General features: G+C 49.0%; 1 protein-coding gene across 5 annotated transcripts in view; it reads left to right on the top strand.

The window, feature by feature from the left end:
* The window catches only part of LOC105491693 (calpain 3), a 61,804-nt gene that overhangs the window by 41,204 nt on the left and 3,306 nt on the right, over positions 1–17,294 (top strand). For 3 of the 5 annotated variants that reach the window (XM_011758279.3, XM_011758284.3, XM_011758300.2), the window contains 9 exons: positions 1,409–1,494; positions 3,911–3,988; positions 8,081–8,241; positions 10,226–10,395; positions 10,707–10,718; positions 11,362–11,570; positions 12,330–12,366; positions 14,486–14,503; positions 16,452–16,565. In XM_011758279.3, coding sequence (XP_011756581.1) covers positions 1,409–1,494; positions 3,911–3,988; positions 8,081–8,241; positions 10,226–10,395; positions 10,707–10,718; positions 11,362–11,570; positions 12,330–12,366; positions 14,486–14,503; positions 16,452–16,565 — 885 coding nt within the window. The other 2 variants (XM_011758294.3, XM_011758309.3) reach the window with 2 other exon arrangements.

Here is a 17,294-nt window from a genome sequence, read left to right as displayed (position 1 = left end):
AAAGGTGGATCCTGCCACAGTTGATGCATAGTTTATCTTTGCTTTTCGAGCTAAAGATGGCAATTTTTCCAACATTTCCAATGAATAAATTGAAATATCACTTAACTTTGCTTTTACAAAGTTGGTTTCATGTGTTCTTGAGCTTCCTGTTCTCTCATGTTCAGAAAGCTACATTTGTCTCTGGGTAGCCACGGGGACTGGTTCCAGAAGCCCCAATGTTAACAAAATCTGCAGATGCTCAAATTCCTTCTATAAAATGGAGTAGTATTTGCATGTCACCTATGCACATCCTCCCGTATATTTCAATCATCTCTGGATTACTTATGGTACTGAACACAATGGAAATGCTATGTAAATAGTTGTTACACTGCGTTGGGGTTTTTTTGGTATTACTTTCTATTGTTTTTTCTTTGTTTTTTGGAATATTTTTGATCCACAATTGGTTATATGCCAAAGCCATGGATACGAGAGGCTGACTGTTCTGTTTTGGTCCTTCTGGGACTTCTGGGCTTTCCTGGGCCATGTCTGAGACAGGAACATTGTAAGGCCTGTTGCACACAGTTGGGCAGGTTGTGCCCTGTACAGAGGGATGGCCTGAGAGGGGCAGTTGCCTGCATCGGCCCATTGCAGCAGACCGGAGGAAGTCTGCTTGTTTGTAGTTCCTCAGTCAGCAGGGGCCTTTTGTCTGTCTGTCTGTCTGTCTGTCTTTCTCTCTCTCTCTCTCTCTTTCTCTCTTTTTCTCTTTTCTTTTCTTTCTTCTTTTCTTTTTTTCCTTTGAGATGGAGTCTCACTCTGTCACCCAGGCTGGAGTGCAGTGGCACAATATTGGCTCACTGCAACGTCCGCCTTCTGGATTCAAGCAATTCTCCTGCTTCAGCCTCCTGAGTAGCTGGGATTACAGGCGCGTGCCACCAGGCCCAGCTAATTTTTGTGTTTTTAGTAGAGACGGGGGTTTCTCCATGTTGGTCAGGCTGGTCTCGAACTCCTGACCTTGTGATCTGCCTGCCACGGCCTCCCAAAGTGCTAGGATTACAGGCGTGAGCCACCACACCTGGCCAGCAGAGGCCTTTTTTCTCATTTATATGAAGACACCTGATGTGCTAGCAGGCCCTACTGTTTATGCCCCGCCTCCTCCCCTGAAGCTCATAATAGCAGGATGTTCCTGAGAAAATTGCCTCTTAGAAGATAGAGAGGAGATGGCCAAGCCCTAAATCAGGCAGACTCAGGAGGAAAGGTCTGACCCTTCCATTCCCCAGCACACTTCTGATGAGTCTCCTTGGCCAGAGTCAGGCAGAACACCCTCCCGTAAGGGATTTGCCCCCCAGCCCCCTCCCAGCCCGCAGGGCAAGACAGAAGATTCCCTTTCCAGACAGGCTGCGGAGCATGAGAGCTCTTTCTCTGTCTTAAGGTCCTGTTCAAAGGTGAGAAAGTGAAGCTGGTGCGGCTGCGGAATCCCTGGGGCCAGGTGGAGTGGAACGGCTCTTGGAGTGATGGGTAGGTGAGGGGACCCCACGGGATTGGCAGTGGGGGACAACAGGGCCCCGGACAAGGCTGTGTTGGGAACTGAGCCATGAGAGTATTGAAGATGCTTGGTAGAAGATCACCCTCAAAACCAATGATCCACAGAGAAGAGGGGCACAAGTGTTGGCTCCAGGGAAGGGCCAGGAGCAGAAGCGGGGTGCCGGGGACCCAGAGAGGTTACTGACAGCCATGGGCTGGAAAGGAAGGATTCCAGAAAGTGTGGGGAAGGTCCAGGCAGGAAAAGAGTATGAATGCAGGGGTCTGGGCTAGACAAGTGACTTCCCTTCTTGGAGTCTTGTGTTGTCTTACCTGTAAAATGAGAACAGTATTATTAGCACTTACTGTGTGGGCTGTTATGAGGAGTAAATGGGACTGTTTTTGGAAAGTTCTGAGCCATTGCCAAGATTTCCTTACCCATGCTATCCCTGTATGAAGGCACAAGAGCCCTTTGAATTTTACTGCTTATCACGGAAAGGAATAGACTGGGCGCAACAAAAATAACAAACATGGGAAGTTATTTTGACGGCTCCAGCACATTTGCAAAACTTCCATGGTCCCACTGGTTCCTGATGACCTCTACTGAATGGGAGGCGATTCACTACTGAATGAGCCCATGAGCTCCTCTTATTTCAAGAGGGGGATGGCAGGACTCAGTAGAGGAGAAGGACCACCCCCAGGCAGCCTGGGCCCCTGGCTTCTGTGCTTATGTACCGCTGGGTACCTCTTAGCCCAGCATGTAATTACTGGTTTGTTCAGTCATTCGTTTAGCAAATGTTTCTTGGGCACCTACTACATAGGAGGCACAGGTCAAGGCACTGGGAATATTCTGTGAACCCACAGCCTCCCTTGATACACTGTGATTAGGGGCTGATCCTCGTGTCCTGACTGCCTCCTGCAGACATTCACATGCCTTCCTTCACTTATCCACGCTACAAATCCTGACTTCCTCAGTGCTGACTTCTGCCAGGCCCTAGGCTACCGTCTGGGGATGTAGAAATGAACGCAGACTCATGGGCCTTGTGCCTGTGGGTTTAAGGTCCGGGGAAGGACAGGCAAGCACACACCAATAATTGAGATCAATGCCACAGTAAGTATCACAAAGAGGGGGCCTCCGCACCTAGTTTGGGTGGGAGGGGAAGCGTAGAGAAAGGTTACCTGGAGGGAGCGAGTCTCTGCTCTGGGAAGGCCCTCAGTGACTCCTCAGTTGTCTGCTTCACTGGCCCAGGTCACCTGCAGGGACCCTTGCTGTGTTCTCCAGCCTCAGAGCTTGGTGTGCGGCCCCACCCTGCTTACCATGACGCTGCCATCACGGGCTGGAGACAAGTGGACCCAACGCTGTTCACTCAAGGAGATTCCCTCTACTGCATCCCTCCTCCTGGTCTCAGGAATCTCCATGTCCCCTGCAGGGCTCTCTCACTGACTCCAAGCACCTCCTCAACCCCTTACCTTTCCAGGGAGCACCTAGTTTAGTTGAATTCTCCTCAGTGAGCCTGAAACATATGTGCACGTTATTGGCCCCATTGTGAGGAGAGAGAGAGTGTGAAAACTGCCCAGCCTTTAGAAACACAATGCTGGGCTGTTTCCCGGCACAGGAAAGGAGATGTTTACAGGCTTGGCCTTTTTTTCTTAGTAACTCAGAGTTTCTTATTATATGACAGGCACTCTACTAACAGCTTTGCATGCATTATTTCATCTGCCTAGCCCAGCCCTGTGAACAGGTGACATAATCATTTTCCTTTTGCAATTGAGGAAGCAGAGTCTGACAGAGGTTAAGTGACCTGCCCAAGGTTGCATAGCTAGCACTATTATTAAATGGAACTCCCAGTTTGTCTACGTCCAGAACCGAATTCTTCTTTTTTTTGAGACGGAGTCTTGCTCTGCCACCCAGGCTGGAGTACAGTGGCGCAATCTCAGCTCACTGCAACCTCTGCCTCCTGGGTTCAAGCGATTCTTCTGCCTCAGCCTCCTGAGTACCTGGGACTATGGGCGCTCACCACCACACCCTGCTAATTTTTGTATTTTTAATAGAGACGGGGTTTTACCATATTGGCCAGGCTGGTGTCGAACTCCTGACCTCATGATCCGCCCACCTCGGCCTCCCAAAGTGCTGTGATTACAGGTGTGAGCCATTGCGACCGGACCAGAACCCAATTCTTAACCTTTGAAGTATGATGATGAGAAGGGTCAAGCCCTCGCAGGCCCATTTAAGGAGTTTAGGCTCAGTCTTGATGTGAGAAGTCGCTGCTATTGGGTTTCACACTGAGGGTAACAGATGAGGTCAATATTTTGGTGGTTCACAGTGGCTGCAACTCTTTGTATTTCTCCTGTCCCAACCTACATCAGGCCTTCCCTTCTTCCTCCTTCCTTAATTCCTCCGTTTTCCCACCAGTTGGAAGGACTGGAGCTTTGTGGACAAAGATGAGAAGGCCCGTCTGCAGCACCAGGTCACTGAGGATGGAGAGTTCTGGTGAGTCCAGAACCCAGGAAGACCCAGAAGGGTAAGGGATGGGGAAAAGAGGGGAAATCTCAGACGTCAGTCCCCAGCTGAGGTTATCAGATTCCAGCCCTTGAGAGATGTGGGCTGTGTTCTTCTCCTCCAGCCCAAGGCCCAGCAAGGATGAGGTTCTGAGAGGAGCCTTCCAGGCCACAGGGACAACTGAGCCCAGGACCAGACCAACATGACATGGCTCTTGCCTCCCCTGTGCCCCTCCGCCGCATACTCTATTCCAGCCACATGCACCTTGGCCTTAGCACAGTTCTTTTCTGAGCCTAGGAAGCTCCACTTACCCTGATCTTCCAACGTCAACCTCACCGTCTCAGGTTGCTTCTACTCAGGCTTCAAGTCTCAGCTTAAGGAGAGCCCCCTAAGTTCCCCCAGGACTGGGATTAATTTATGATGCTCATCACCCTTAAAATTGTTTGCTTGTCTGTTCTTTCCCAAACAATCTCTCCTTTCCGTGCACCTGGCACAGCGCCTGGTGCACAGCGGTGGGACACACGGTAATCTTTTAGAGAATGGAATTTCTGTTGAGCTCGCCCATCAAGATACATGAGTTGGAGTCATTGTTTTTTAAGATTTCTGCACCTTGGCCGGGCGTGGTGGCTCAAGCCTGTAATCCCAGCACTTTGGGAGGCCGAGACGGGCGGATCACGAGGCCAGGAGATCGAGAGACAATCCCGGCTAACACGGTGAAACCCCGTCTCTACTAAAAAATACAAAAAAACTAGCCGGGCGAGGTGGCGGGCGCCTGTAGTCCCAGCTACTCGGGAGGCTGAGGCAGGAGAACGGCGTAAACCCGGGAGGCGGAGCTTGCAGTGAGCTGAGATCCGGCCACTGCACTCCAGCCTGGGTGACAGAGCAAGACTCCGTCTCAAAAAAAAAAAAAAAAAAAAAAAAAAAAAAAAAAAAAGATTTCTGCACCTTATTGTTCATAAGTTATACTTCAGTTTCTTAAAAAGGAAAAGTATGTAAATGAAGAATGAATGGATAGGAACAAAAAATGAAAATGGGTTTTATGGGTTTCTAATTTTTATAGCCATGTTATTTGTATTCCAATTACAACTGATCAGAGGTGCAGAAAGCTTTTAGGTGTATTTATTAAGAGAGTTGTGTTAGAGTTGGAAATCACATTCCTCATACCATATGAAAGCAAAGCCTCATGACAGTTTGAGTATTTTAGTTTCCTTTTCTTCAGATTCCTTCATATTTTTCAGCTTGAAGAGGTATATGTAGAATATAAGTTTGGACATAAACCAACAGGCAAATTTGTAGCAGAGCTTTTCTCATTACGAGGAAATTTGAGTTTTCCAAATCAATGATGATAATAAAGCTTAAGCAATAGCTAAGAGCAGTCGCTTAGAAAACGAGATGCAAGCTGGGTATGGTGGCATATGCCATAGTCTCAGCTACTTGGGACGCTGAGGTGGGAGGATCGCTTGAGCCCAGGAGTTCAAGTATAGCTGGAATAACATCATGAGACCCCATATCTAAAAAATAAAAACAAAAAAAAATAAATAAAATGAGAAACATGGCTTGTGGCCAGTATGTTAGGGGAAAAAAAAAAATGTTCTCTTTTTCTTAGTTCCTTTTGGGAAAATAATAATTCTTCTGTCAACATATTTAATGTCTGACACTGTGGCAGACATTAAGTATGTTGTCTTACACTTGGGAAGGCCAAGGTGGGCGGATCACTTGAGGTCAGGAGTTCGAGACCAACCTGGCCAACATGGTGAAACCCCATCTCTACTAAAAATACAAAATTTAGCCAGGCATGATGGGCGTGGGCCTATAATTCCAGCTACTCGGAAGGCTGAGGCAGAAGAATCACTTGAACCCGGGAGCCAGAGGTTGCAGTGAGCCCAGATTGCACCACTGCACTCCAGCCTGGATGACAGAGTGAGACTCTGCCTCGGGAAAAAAAAAAAAAAAAAGTTGTCTTAGTATAATGTCAAGGGAAAGGTTTTTTGTGTTTTTATTACTTTATTTTTTAATTTATTTAAAAACTACAATAGAGATGGGCCTTGCTATATTGCTCAGGCTGGTCTCAAACTCCTGGGCTCAAGTGATCCTCCTACCTTGGCCTCCCAAAATGCTGGGATGTGGGCCTGGGTAACATATGGGACCCCAACTTTACAGAAAAATTTAAAATTAGGCAGGTGTGGTGGTGTGTGCCTGTAGTCCCAGCTATTTGAGAGGCTGAAGCAGGGGGTCACTTGAGCCCAGGAGGTTGAGGCTGCAGTGAACTATGGTTGTACCACTGCACTCCATCCTGGGCAACAGAGCAAGACCCTGTCTTAAAAAAAAAGTGCTGGGATTACAGATGTAAGCCACCACACCTGGCCTTCTATTTTTTACGGATATATCATAGCTATATATATTTTGGGGGTACATATGTACCCATATTTTGGGGGTACATATGATATTTTGATACACATATACAATGTGTAATGATCAAATTAGGGTAATTGGGATACCATCATCTCAAATATGTATCTTTTCTTTGTGTTGGGAACATTACAATTCTTTTCCTCTAGCTATTTTGAAAGATACTATAGGCTGGGCATGGTGGCTCATGCCTGTAATCCCAGCACCTTGGGAGGCTGAGGTGGGTGGATCACCTGAGGCTAGGAGTTTGAGACCAGACTGGCCAACATGGTGAAACCCCATCTCTACTGAAAATACAAAATACAAAAATTAGCTGAGCATCATGGCAAGCAACCTGTAATCCTAGTTACTTGGGAGGCTGAGGCAGGAGAATCCCTTGACCACAGGAAGTGGAGGTTGCAGTGAGCCAAGATCACGCCATTGCACTCCAGCCTGGGCAACAGAGCGAGACTGTCTCAAAAAAAATATATATATATATGTATACACACACACACGTATATATACAGACGTGTGTGTGTATATATACATATATGTATACACGTATACGTATTAAATGTGTGTGTGTGTATATATACGTATATATATATACAGTATGAAAGCAAAGCCTCATGACAGTTTGAGTATTTTAGTTTCCTTTTCTTCAGATTCCTTCATATTTTTCAGCTTGAAGAGGTATATGTAGAATATAAGTTTGGACATAAACCAGCAGGTAAATTTGTAGCAGAGTTTTTCTCATTACAAGGAAATTTGAGTTTTCCAAATCAATGATGATAATATGTATACAGTTTACTTATATATTTTACACAATACGTATATATTTTAATACATATATATGTGTACACACACATATATACACATATATATGTCTGTATATATATGTGTGTATATACACACACACACTATACTATAAATTCTTGTTTAGCTGTGTTTGCCTTACTGACTGTGCTACTGAGCACTAGAGCCTTTTTTTTTTTTTTTTTTTTTTTGAGACAGAGTCTCACTCTGTTGCCCAGGCTGGAGTGCAATGGCGCAATATCGGCTCAATGCAACTTCTGCCTCCTGGGTTCAAGTGATTCTCCTGCCTCAGCCTCCCAAGTAACTGGGATTACAGGTGCCCGCCATGACGCTCAGCTAATTTTTGTATTTTGTATTTTCAGTAGAGATGGGGTTTCACCATGTTGGCCGGGCTGGTCTTGAATTCCTAGCCTCAGGTGATCCACCCGTCTCAGCCTCCCAAGGTGCTGGGATTACAGGCGTGAGCCACCGCGCCCGGGTGAGCACTAGAGCTTATTTCTTCTATTTAACTGTATTTTGTATCCATTAGCCACCCCCTTTTCATTCTCCCCTCTCTTTCCCTTCCTAGCCTCTGGTAACCACCATCTACTCCCTCTTCCATTACATACACTTTGTTTTAGCTTTCACATATGAGAGCATGCGACATTTGTCTTTCAGGGCCTGGCTCATTTTTGAATCATTGTTAGGAAAGATGGTGGTTTGGAGTAGATGCATCAGAAGTGACAGCGTTTGCCCTGAAAAGGAAACAGAGGCTCCTCTGGGACCCTGGCCAAGTTCCTGTGACTGTTTTATTATTGTGCGTGTTAGCCCTGGGGTCTTCCACTCCCAGCCCTCCTCACCTTTTCCCGTATGGGTCTCTCTTTTCTTCCAACCTCTCAGGATGTCCTATGAGGATTTCATCTACCATTTCACAAAGTTGGAGATCTGCAACCTCACGGCCGACGCTCTGCAGTCTGACAAGCTTCAGACCTGGACAGTGTCTGTGAACGAGGGCCGCTGGGTGCGGGGTTGCTCAGCCGGAGGCTGCCGCAACTTCCCAGGTGAGAGATGCTCTTGATGGGGGGAGGGTCCAAGCAGAACAAGTTCCAGGCAGAAGAAGCCTAACTAGCGCTTATGAAGTCTCTCTGTTCCAGATGTCCACTATCTTATTAAACTCTCCCTATTTTACTGAGAAGGAAACCACCATGCTGAGAAGTTTGCAGTAGGGAGCTGGTAGTGACTTTGAAGCAGGAAATTGTGGGAACAATGCAGATGTTGCTTGACTTATGATGAGGTTATGTCTAGATAAACCTGTCCATCTTTGAAAACACCCTGAGTCGAAAGTGCATTTAATATGCCTAATCCACCAAACGTCATAGCTTAGCCTGGCCCACCTTAAACATGCTCGGAACACTGACCTTAGCCTAACTAACCTCAGCCTAACCTTAGGGCAAAATCATCTAACACAAAGCCTATTTTACAATACAATGTTGAATATCTCATGTAACTTACTTAATACTGCACTAAAAGTGAAAAACAGAATGGTTGTATGAGTACTCGAAATCCAGTTTCTATTGAATGTGCATCACTTTCACATTGTAAAGTTAAAAAATTGTAGCTGAACCATCCTAAGTCGGGGACTGTGAGTACTGTGTCAGTAACAGTAAGGGCGGTATTGGAGAACCAAGTTAGCAGCTGCTGCAATAGTTTAAGTCAGAGATGATGAAAACCTAGACCAAGTCAGTAGCAGCAGAGATAGAGGGGAGAGAGCAGATTTAGGGAGAGCATATTGGGTGATGTATGGAAGGAAGAATAAAGAATGATGTCAAGATTCCCAGTTGGGGACCTGACAACATTACAACATAAGACACACAAGACTGGGTGGGTGGCTCACGCCTATAATCCCAGCACTTTGGGAGACAGAAGCAGGAGGATCACTTGAGCCCAGGAGTTCAAGACCAGCACAAGCAACATAGTGAGATCTCATCTTTACAAAAAATTTAAAAAATGAGGCAGGAGGATTGCTTGAGCTCGGGAGGTTGAGGCTGCAATGAACCATGATCGTGCCATTGCACTCCTGCCTGGGTGACAGAGTAAGACCCTGCCTCAACAAAAATAAAAAAGACAAGAGAAAAATATCAGCGTGTTGTTTTTGGTGGAGTTGACTGTGGGGTTATAGGGAAAGGAATTTAGCTTGGGACAAGGAAAGGTTGAGGTTCCTGTAGAGTATCCCAGTGAAGATTTGTAATAGAGTATTGGATGCGCATATTAGATGGCACTTGGTGATATGATAAGAACTCAAAAAATAAAAGACCAGAAACGGTGGCTCCGCCTGTAATCCCAGCACTTTGGGAGGTGGAGGCAGGCAGATCACTTGTGGTCAGCAGTTCAAGACCAGCTTGGCTAACATGGGGAAACCCCATCTCTACTAAAAATACAAAAATTAACCAGGGATGGTGGCGGGCGCCTATAATCCCTGCTACTTGGGAGGCTGAATCAGAAGAATCGCTTGAACCCAGGAGGCAGAGGCTGCAGTAAGCCGAGATCGTGCCACTGCACTCCAGCCTGGGCAACAGAGCCAGACTGTGTCTCAAAAAATAAAAAATAAAAAAAAAAAAGGTAAGAGAGATTGAGGCTGGGATATATGGCTCAGGCATCATGAGTGTGTAGGGGGCAGTTAAAAAGCAGAAGTAAGAAAGATTGCCTAGGGAGGCAGGAAGGGTGAGGTAAGAGGAGAAGAGGCCAAGACCAGATTCCAGACACCAACAGCGTTTAAGGTGCAGGTAAGGAAAACAAAATCATCAGCAAAGACTGAGAACGAAAGCTCAGAGGAAGGAAGAGCCACACATCCGGTCAGTACAGCTCTATCTGTATAAAGGGAGCACCCCGCCCCCCGCATAGACAAATGCCTGAATCGTGTTTTCTGTTGATATTTTCTAAGCACCCAGATGCAGGGCATAGAAATAAATAGGTTCCCTCTGTCTCATCTCCTTCCTGCCCTCTGAGAGGCCCCTCTGAATGCATGTTTCCTTTCTGGGGGGGCAGATACTTTCTGGACCAACCCTCAGTACCGTCTGAAGCTCCTGGAGGAGGACGATGACCCTGACGACTCGGAGGTGATTTGCAGCTTCCTGGTGGCGCTGATGCAGAAGAACCGGCGCAAGGACCGGAAGCTGGGGGCCAATCTCTTCACCATCGGCTTCGCCATCTATGAGGTGTGCAGTCCTGATCGGCTCCAGCCCGGGAAACATACTTCCCCAGCGAGGACGCTTCCAGGGGCTTCTAGAGGGGTCCTCTGGCTTCCTCGATATTCAGTGACCCCCAGAGCTCCTGGTATCAGGCCCACTTGTGTTAGTAATAAGCAAAAAATACCAGGGGGGCATCGGAGCAGCAGTGGGGTGGGCCTGGCAGGACGGGTGCTGGGGATCAGGCTTCCACATGCGGGCTGCAGTTGCTGGCATTCCCTTCCGCAGGCTCCTCATCCCCATTCAGATCTGAAGCATCTTCCTTTCTGTTTCTCCTCAAGGTTCCCAAAGAGGTATAGCAGCAGCAGCGGCCAGCAGTTGTGTGCAGCACTACCCAGGGGGCCCCGAGTCTGTCTGTGGCTCATCGAGAAGCTTCCTGGTGGGGTGTGTGGGCAGGACTATGATAGGAGAGGGCCTTGCCCGCGTTAATTCCACTGCAGAGCAGGTGCCTCGGGGCATTGCATGACCTGTGACTACCACCCCCAGATGTGTACTTTCCCCCTCGCACCAGACACTGCGTGTCACACGCCTTTGCACACGCACCCTCCATGCTCACAGCCACACACACAGTCACACAGATGCATTCTGAGGGTGGCTGCCCTCTTGGGATGGAGGAATCACTTCCCTCAGAACCCAGCCAAGTCCTCTAGGCCTTCTTGGGGGTCCTTCCAGCCTGAGGGGCTCTGGAGCTGAGGAGCAGCTGTTCTGGTAAGTGTCCCTGAGTGTGGGGATGGCACAGTTGCCATTCACTGTGAATCACAACAGAAAAGGAAGTGAGGTAGGGAGGCTATTTAAGCCTTGGGAGTCTGAAGTAGGGAGGTTGAGACTGTGACATGGGTGACCAGGGAGTCGGGAAGGGACCCTCGGAGGTGGCTGTGGCAGGACAGGGCGTCCCTCCCAAGCGGCTCATGTCCCGCGGGCTCTCCCATGTCTCAGATGCACGGGAACAGGCAGCACCTGCAGAAGGACTTCTTCCTGTACAACGCCTCGAGGGCCAGGAGCAAAACCTACATCAACATGCGGGAGGTGTCTCAGCGCTTCCGCCTGCCTCCCAGCGAGTATGTCATCGTGCCCTCCACCTACGAGCCCCACCAGGAGGGGGAATTCATCCTCCGGGTCTTCTCTGAAAAGAGGAACCTCTCCGAGTGAGTGCCCGCCCAGCTTTCCCACCTGTTTCTAAAAGCTCACGTGGCCCACTCCAGAGATGAAAGGCGTGAGGCAGCTAGTCACGTCTCCTCCAGAGGTCCTGGGATATGTTGACCAGCTGAACGTTTTCTGCTCCTGAGCCACTGGCCACATTACCCCCATTCATTCACTCGTCCATTCTGCAGATATTTATTGAGCACCTACTATGTTCCAGGCACTCTCCTAGGCACTAGGCCTAGAGTACTGAAGTAAACAGAAAGAAATCCCTGCCTTCATGGAGCTTAATATTCTAATATGAGACAATAATGGATAGGAAAAATATACGTAGCACGTTAGATTTGGAGAGGCGATATGGAGCAAAAATAAAGTACGGAAGAGGGATAGGAGGTGTTGGGGATGCTTGAAATTTTAGTTTAGCATGGCCAGGAAAGCCACATCCTGTCCCTGGTCACCATAGACGAACTCATAGCCCCTGTCACTCTGATCTCTGTCCTTGGAAGACGCACCAGGTACATGGGTAGGTGGCTGGCCATGGGGGGCTCTGAGCAATGCCAACAAGAACCTGTGTGCCTGGGCTTGGCTGTTGGGGATGGTGCTGACATGGGCTGGTTCCTGGGGTTGGGGGTGTTAGTTCCAGGGGTTCTCTAGAGGCTGGTCCTGGCTTGGCCGCGGGAAGCCGTGCACCACAGCAAACCCTCCACGGGCTTCCTGCTTGCTTCTGGTGACACTGAGACCCCACATGTCTGTGTTCCTCACAGGGAAGTTGAAAATACAATCTCCGTGGATCGGCCAGTGGTGAGTGGTTTAGATCTTCTGTGTGGAAAGTCCAGAGGGTACCCTTCTCTGACCATGCAGGGGACAGATGGTGCAGGGGACAGATGGTGCAGGGGACAGTGGGCAGTGGCAGAGGGAATGGGAGTCTGGGCTGTGCTGAGCAGTCCCTCCATGGCACTGCAAATCTTGCTTGGCATGGCCGGAAGTAATGGGCCTTATGCACCGGGGGCCATTGAGGCAGTTCAGGGGCTGGGAATTACGGGAGAGGGTCCTGGAAGGGAGAAGCAATTTGAACAATCAGAGGGAGGGAACAAGACCACAGGAAGGGATGACAAGAGCCGCAGTGAACACTGGATTCTTAGCCTGGATAACATTGGATTTCACACTTAGAGAAAAGAAAGTAAGCTGGTGCGGACCTGGTGTCGACACCTGGATCCTCCACCTACCAGTGGGGTGACCCGGACAATTTCTATAGTCACTCTCACTCAGTTTCCTGCTCTGTAAAACGGGGACAATAATGTGCCTCGCAAGCCTTTTGGGAGGTTTCATCAATGAGATGATGTATGTGAAGTGTCTGGCACAGCATGGGCACTCAAACAGAGGTGTTTTTCACATTTCACACTTTACAAGGTACTTTTCACATGTGTTATCGCAATACTTGCGAGGTTTCTGAGAGGTAGACGGGGTTATAATCCCTGGTGTTCAAGAAAGGAAGTAGGGGCTCAATGGGGTTGAATGACTGCTCTGAGTTCACAGAGCTCAGTAAGTGGCAGGGTTGGAATTCACATTCAGACTCTCTGACTCCACGCTGAGGCCAGCCCCCGGCAGTGCGAAGCCCAAAGTCTGAAGCACAGAGTGCTGTGTGTTGGGCTCTCTGTGCTGAGTCTTGTGACTGCCTTGGGGCTTTGGGCTGTAGTCAGTTGGCAGTCTGTGGGGATGACATAGGTCAATGGGAGGACAAATACCCCTCTGAACAGCCTTCTGGGCAGTGAGTCATGGTCATAATCCTGACCCTGACCCAGGTCTCTAAGTGCCTTCTGAATGACCACAGGCGATTGGTTTTAGTGGTAGGTGTGGGGGGGTCTGTTCTGGTCATCTGGATGCTGGTCATCGGTGTACAGTATTGATCAGGACCTGCAAACTCAAAAGCTTACAGGAGCTGGCATGTCACCTGAGTAGAGTAGGCAGGTGCAGGGGTTTTGATGTCCCTGCACTGACACAGTTGTCTGCAGTTCTCACCTGACATTTGGCTCCAGTGTGGAGGGTCAACAGGAATGTTGGGGCCGTGGGAAATCTGGAAGACACAGGGAGCAGCGGCCCTCGGCTTAGCGGATAGTTGCCACAGGGATTACAGGCCCAGGCAGCCTGCCAGAGCTGCTGCTTTTACCAAAGAAAACCTCCCTATGGTAAATGGTTGCTCGAAGATTTTTAAAAATATTCTATAAATCAAAATCCATTGTCAGGTCAGTTTGAGTGAGCCATGTTTTTGGTGTTTTAGTAACCAATTTCATTTTTATTATTATTTCTATTTATTTATTTATTTTGAGATGGAGTTTCACTCTTGTCGCCCAGGCTGGAGTGCAGTGGCGCGATCTCGGCTCACTGCAACCTCCGCTCCCCGGTTCAAGCAATTCTCCTGCCTCAGCCTCCTGAGTAGCTGAGATTACAGGTGCCCACCACGACGCCTAGCTAATTTGTGTATTTTTTAGTCGAGATGGGGTTTCACTATGTTGATCAGGCTGGTCCTGAACTCCTGACCTCAGGTGATCCACCCACCTCGGCCTCCCAAAGTGTTGGGATTACAGGCGTGAGCCACTGCACCCAGCCACCAATTTCATTTTTTAAAAAAAGGAAGAAAGCAAGCCTTAGCCAGAAGATCCTTTTCCTTGCCATATGCAGTAAGAGTAAATTACAAAAACAATGGCAGAGTAGTCACTGGTGTCTGGACATGGGGAAGAAAGAATTCTTTTCTCCCTTCACCCTCCATGCCCTTTTTTGGCTCCATGTGACTCAGATTTCTGGACCCCGGAGCCTCACCCCCAAGCTAAAGACCAGGATACAGGGAAGCCAAAAGCCACTGGCCATTCTGGCAACTTGCTTTTCACTTATTCTGCATTTACTGTTTCCTTTTCTTGTGCAGAAAAAGAAAAAAACCAAGGTAGGTGTGTGGGTAGAGAGCACGAAGTGTGTGTACTCATGCATGTGTGTGCATGCGTGTGTGTGTGTGCATGTGTGTTGGAGCTCATATGCATGCATGCACCAGAGTTGCCTCCTCCTCCCCCTCCTTCCCTGAGCTCCTGCTGGGGCTGAGAGTACAGTAATGACAGCTGAGATTTGCTGGGGGAAGGCTACGTGCCAAGCACTCTTCTAGGTGATTTCCATGATTAATTCCATCCTCACAACAGCCCTATCCCCATTTTCAGAGGGAGAAAAGGTACAGACAGATTGACTAACTTGCCCAAGGCCACACAGCCAGGGAGGGGCAGAGCCAGTACTTAGAGCCAGGCAGTCTGGGTCCAGAGTCTGTGTCCTGAACCACAAGAGGCCATCATACACCATCAGATTTGGTGCTAGCATTTCTGGTGGTGCCTGGTGGTGATGGATCCATCACAGGGGACCTCTGGGTACTGGTGCTGGCCCAGACCAGAGCTGACACTCATCAGGCACTACCACATGCCAGGCACTGTGCTTGGGGTCAAACTCTCTTTTTGTGTTTTTTTTCCCCCAATTATAACAGTATCTACAAAGTAGGGTGCTGTTATTTTTCCCCTTTCATAGGTGAGATAGACTCAAAGAAGTGAACTTGCCCAAGGAACAGAACTAATAAGTGGGGAAAATGGAACTGGAAACCATGTCTGTTTACTCCAATACCTGTGTTTATTGCCCTCTGTCTCTGCTGCCAGGCCCCTACACTTCAAGGCCTGCATTGTCTCAGGCCTGCTGGCGTGTGCCTGGCAGGGATGCTCCATGGCCACATCACATCCATCCTACACATCCTCCCTCAGACTGTGACCTCCATTTGCTCTGGGATCCCCACAGGCTTCAGCTGCTTGAGCAAGACACTTTGCTTAGAAGGCAGAGCAAGCCAGGGCCTCTGGAGCCTGCTGGGAGCCAAAGCTGGGGAGCCGTTTCCATGGGTCTATCTGCTTGAGCTGTCCTAGATGAGCCGCATGGAAGGGCAGTGACGCCTGAGCCCAGGCGGGCTGCTTTTCTGCTCTGAGAGGCTCTGCCTGCCCCGTTGTTCTCTTCATTGCAGCCTCAATCCCCACAGCCTTGCCTTCCCTGGGCTTTCCCTACAGGTGCACCGCACCCACCAGTGTTGGCGCCATGCAGCAGCCGCTCTCCACCCTTTTCATATCCTTGTCACTTGCACGAGCATGTCTTGAAAATATCCCTTGTTTGTGTAGTATCTTAAATGGTTTTGCAGTATGATTTTGCATTCCGTATCTCATTTGATCCCCACAAGAGCCCGATGAGGAGGGAAAGCAGGTTTTACTATTAAAGGATGAGTAAACTGAGGCCCGAGAGATTTCTCATATGAGGGGCAGGGCTGGGATTCCGGCCCAGTGTTCTGATGGCTCACCCACTGACCATGCCGCTGATCCGTGTCCTTTTTCAGTCTGTACTTTGCAGAGTCCTAGAGGATCCTTGGAGGTGCCTCAGTAGCTGCCATGGTGATGTGGGGTGCTGAGGGCAAAGAGCTCTGTTCTCATTAATCAGAGCAGCTCTGTTTCTTAATGACTTTATATACACGGTGTTTCTGCAGGAAATTTAATTTGAACAGTGTTTCCATCTGGAAAAAAAAAAAAAGTCCACAAAATACTTGACAATCACTGCACTTTTAGCATTCTTAGCATTTCACATGCTGAGCTCAGTACTCCACCATGAGGAGGGATGGAGTGGGTATGAAAAGATAAAGAACTGAAGTCACACGGCTTGTCAGTGGCAGAGATAGAGCTTGAACTGAGGTTGAAGAGCTCCCGCCTGTTCTTTTCCTCTTCTCACTGGATAAAGCTGCTCCGAGAGAGAGGCTGCCTCAGTGTGCCTGTTCAGACTGTAATCCTCACTTCCTTCCTGCCCGCTCCCTCCTTCCCTCCTCTCTCCAGCCCATCATCTTCGTTTCGGACAGAGCAAACAGCAACAAGGAGCTGGGTGTGGACCAGGAGTCAGAGGAGGGCAAAGGCAAAACAAGCCCTGATAAGCAAGAGCAGTCCCCACAGGTGTCTGAGCACGTGGCATGGGTGGGGGCGGCCAGCGCACTACGGGGGCTTCCTATGCGCTTGGGATACACGGGCTGGAGGCTTCCCAGGGGGTTGTCTTGAACATCTAGAGGTTTGGATTCGTCCCACTGACCTTTTCTCTCAGCAAGTTCCCCTGAAATTCGGGCTGCTGCTTGGGTGAATATCCCAGGATGGGGATTCCATTCTAGGAGTGGACTGGCAGGCTGAACCTCCCATGGAGCTGATCCAGCCAGGACAGAGAGAAGGGGAGGCAAAGGCTGAGACAGAATCAGCCCAGACAGAGAGAAGGGGAGGCAAGGGCTGAGACAGAACCAGTTTGAGAGTAGATCTAGCCAGGACAGAGAGAAGGGGAGGCAAAGGCTGAGACAGAACCAGCTTGAGAGCAGAGGTACAACTCCTGTCTCCTGGTGTCCTTGAGCATTTTACAATAGGGGGATAAAGAATAGGAGCAGAAAGTGGGGATGACATCAGAAATGGGGTCCTCTAGGGCTCACAGGAGGGTGTTAGATTGGAGTGGGGTGCTTAGTGGAGGTGAGCCTTAGAGGCAAAAGTCTTCAGACCAATCGAGGCCTCTCTTCTATCCATGGCCTCGTGCACTGGGGCCTAGGGGAGGTTCTCTGAGGACTTGGCCTTGACGACAGAGTGGCTGGAGGAATCAGAACAGTCAGACCTTTGACCTGCGGGCACCTTTGTTTGGAATGGTCGGGC

Source organism: Macaca nemestrina, chromosome 7 (assembly GCF_043159975.1).
Source record: "Macaca nemestrina isolate mMacNem1 chromosome 7, mMacNem.hap1, whole genome shotgun sequence".
Taxonomy (NCBI): Eukaryota; Metazoa; Chordata; class Mammalia; order Primates; family Cercopithecidae; genus Macaca; species Macaca nemestrina.
The sequence above is the reverse complement of the archived record's forward strand: the minus strand, read 5'-3'. Positions and strand labels throughout refer to the sequence as shown.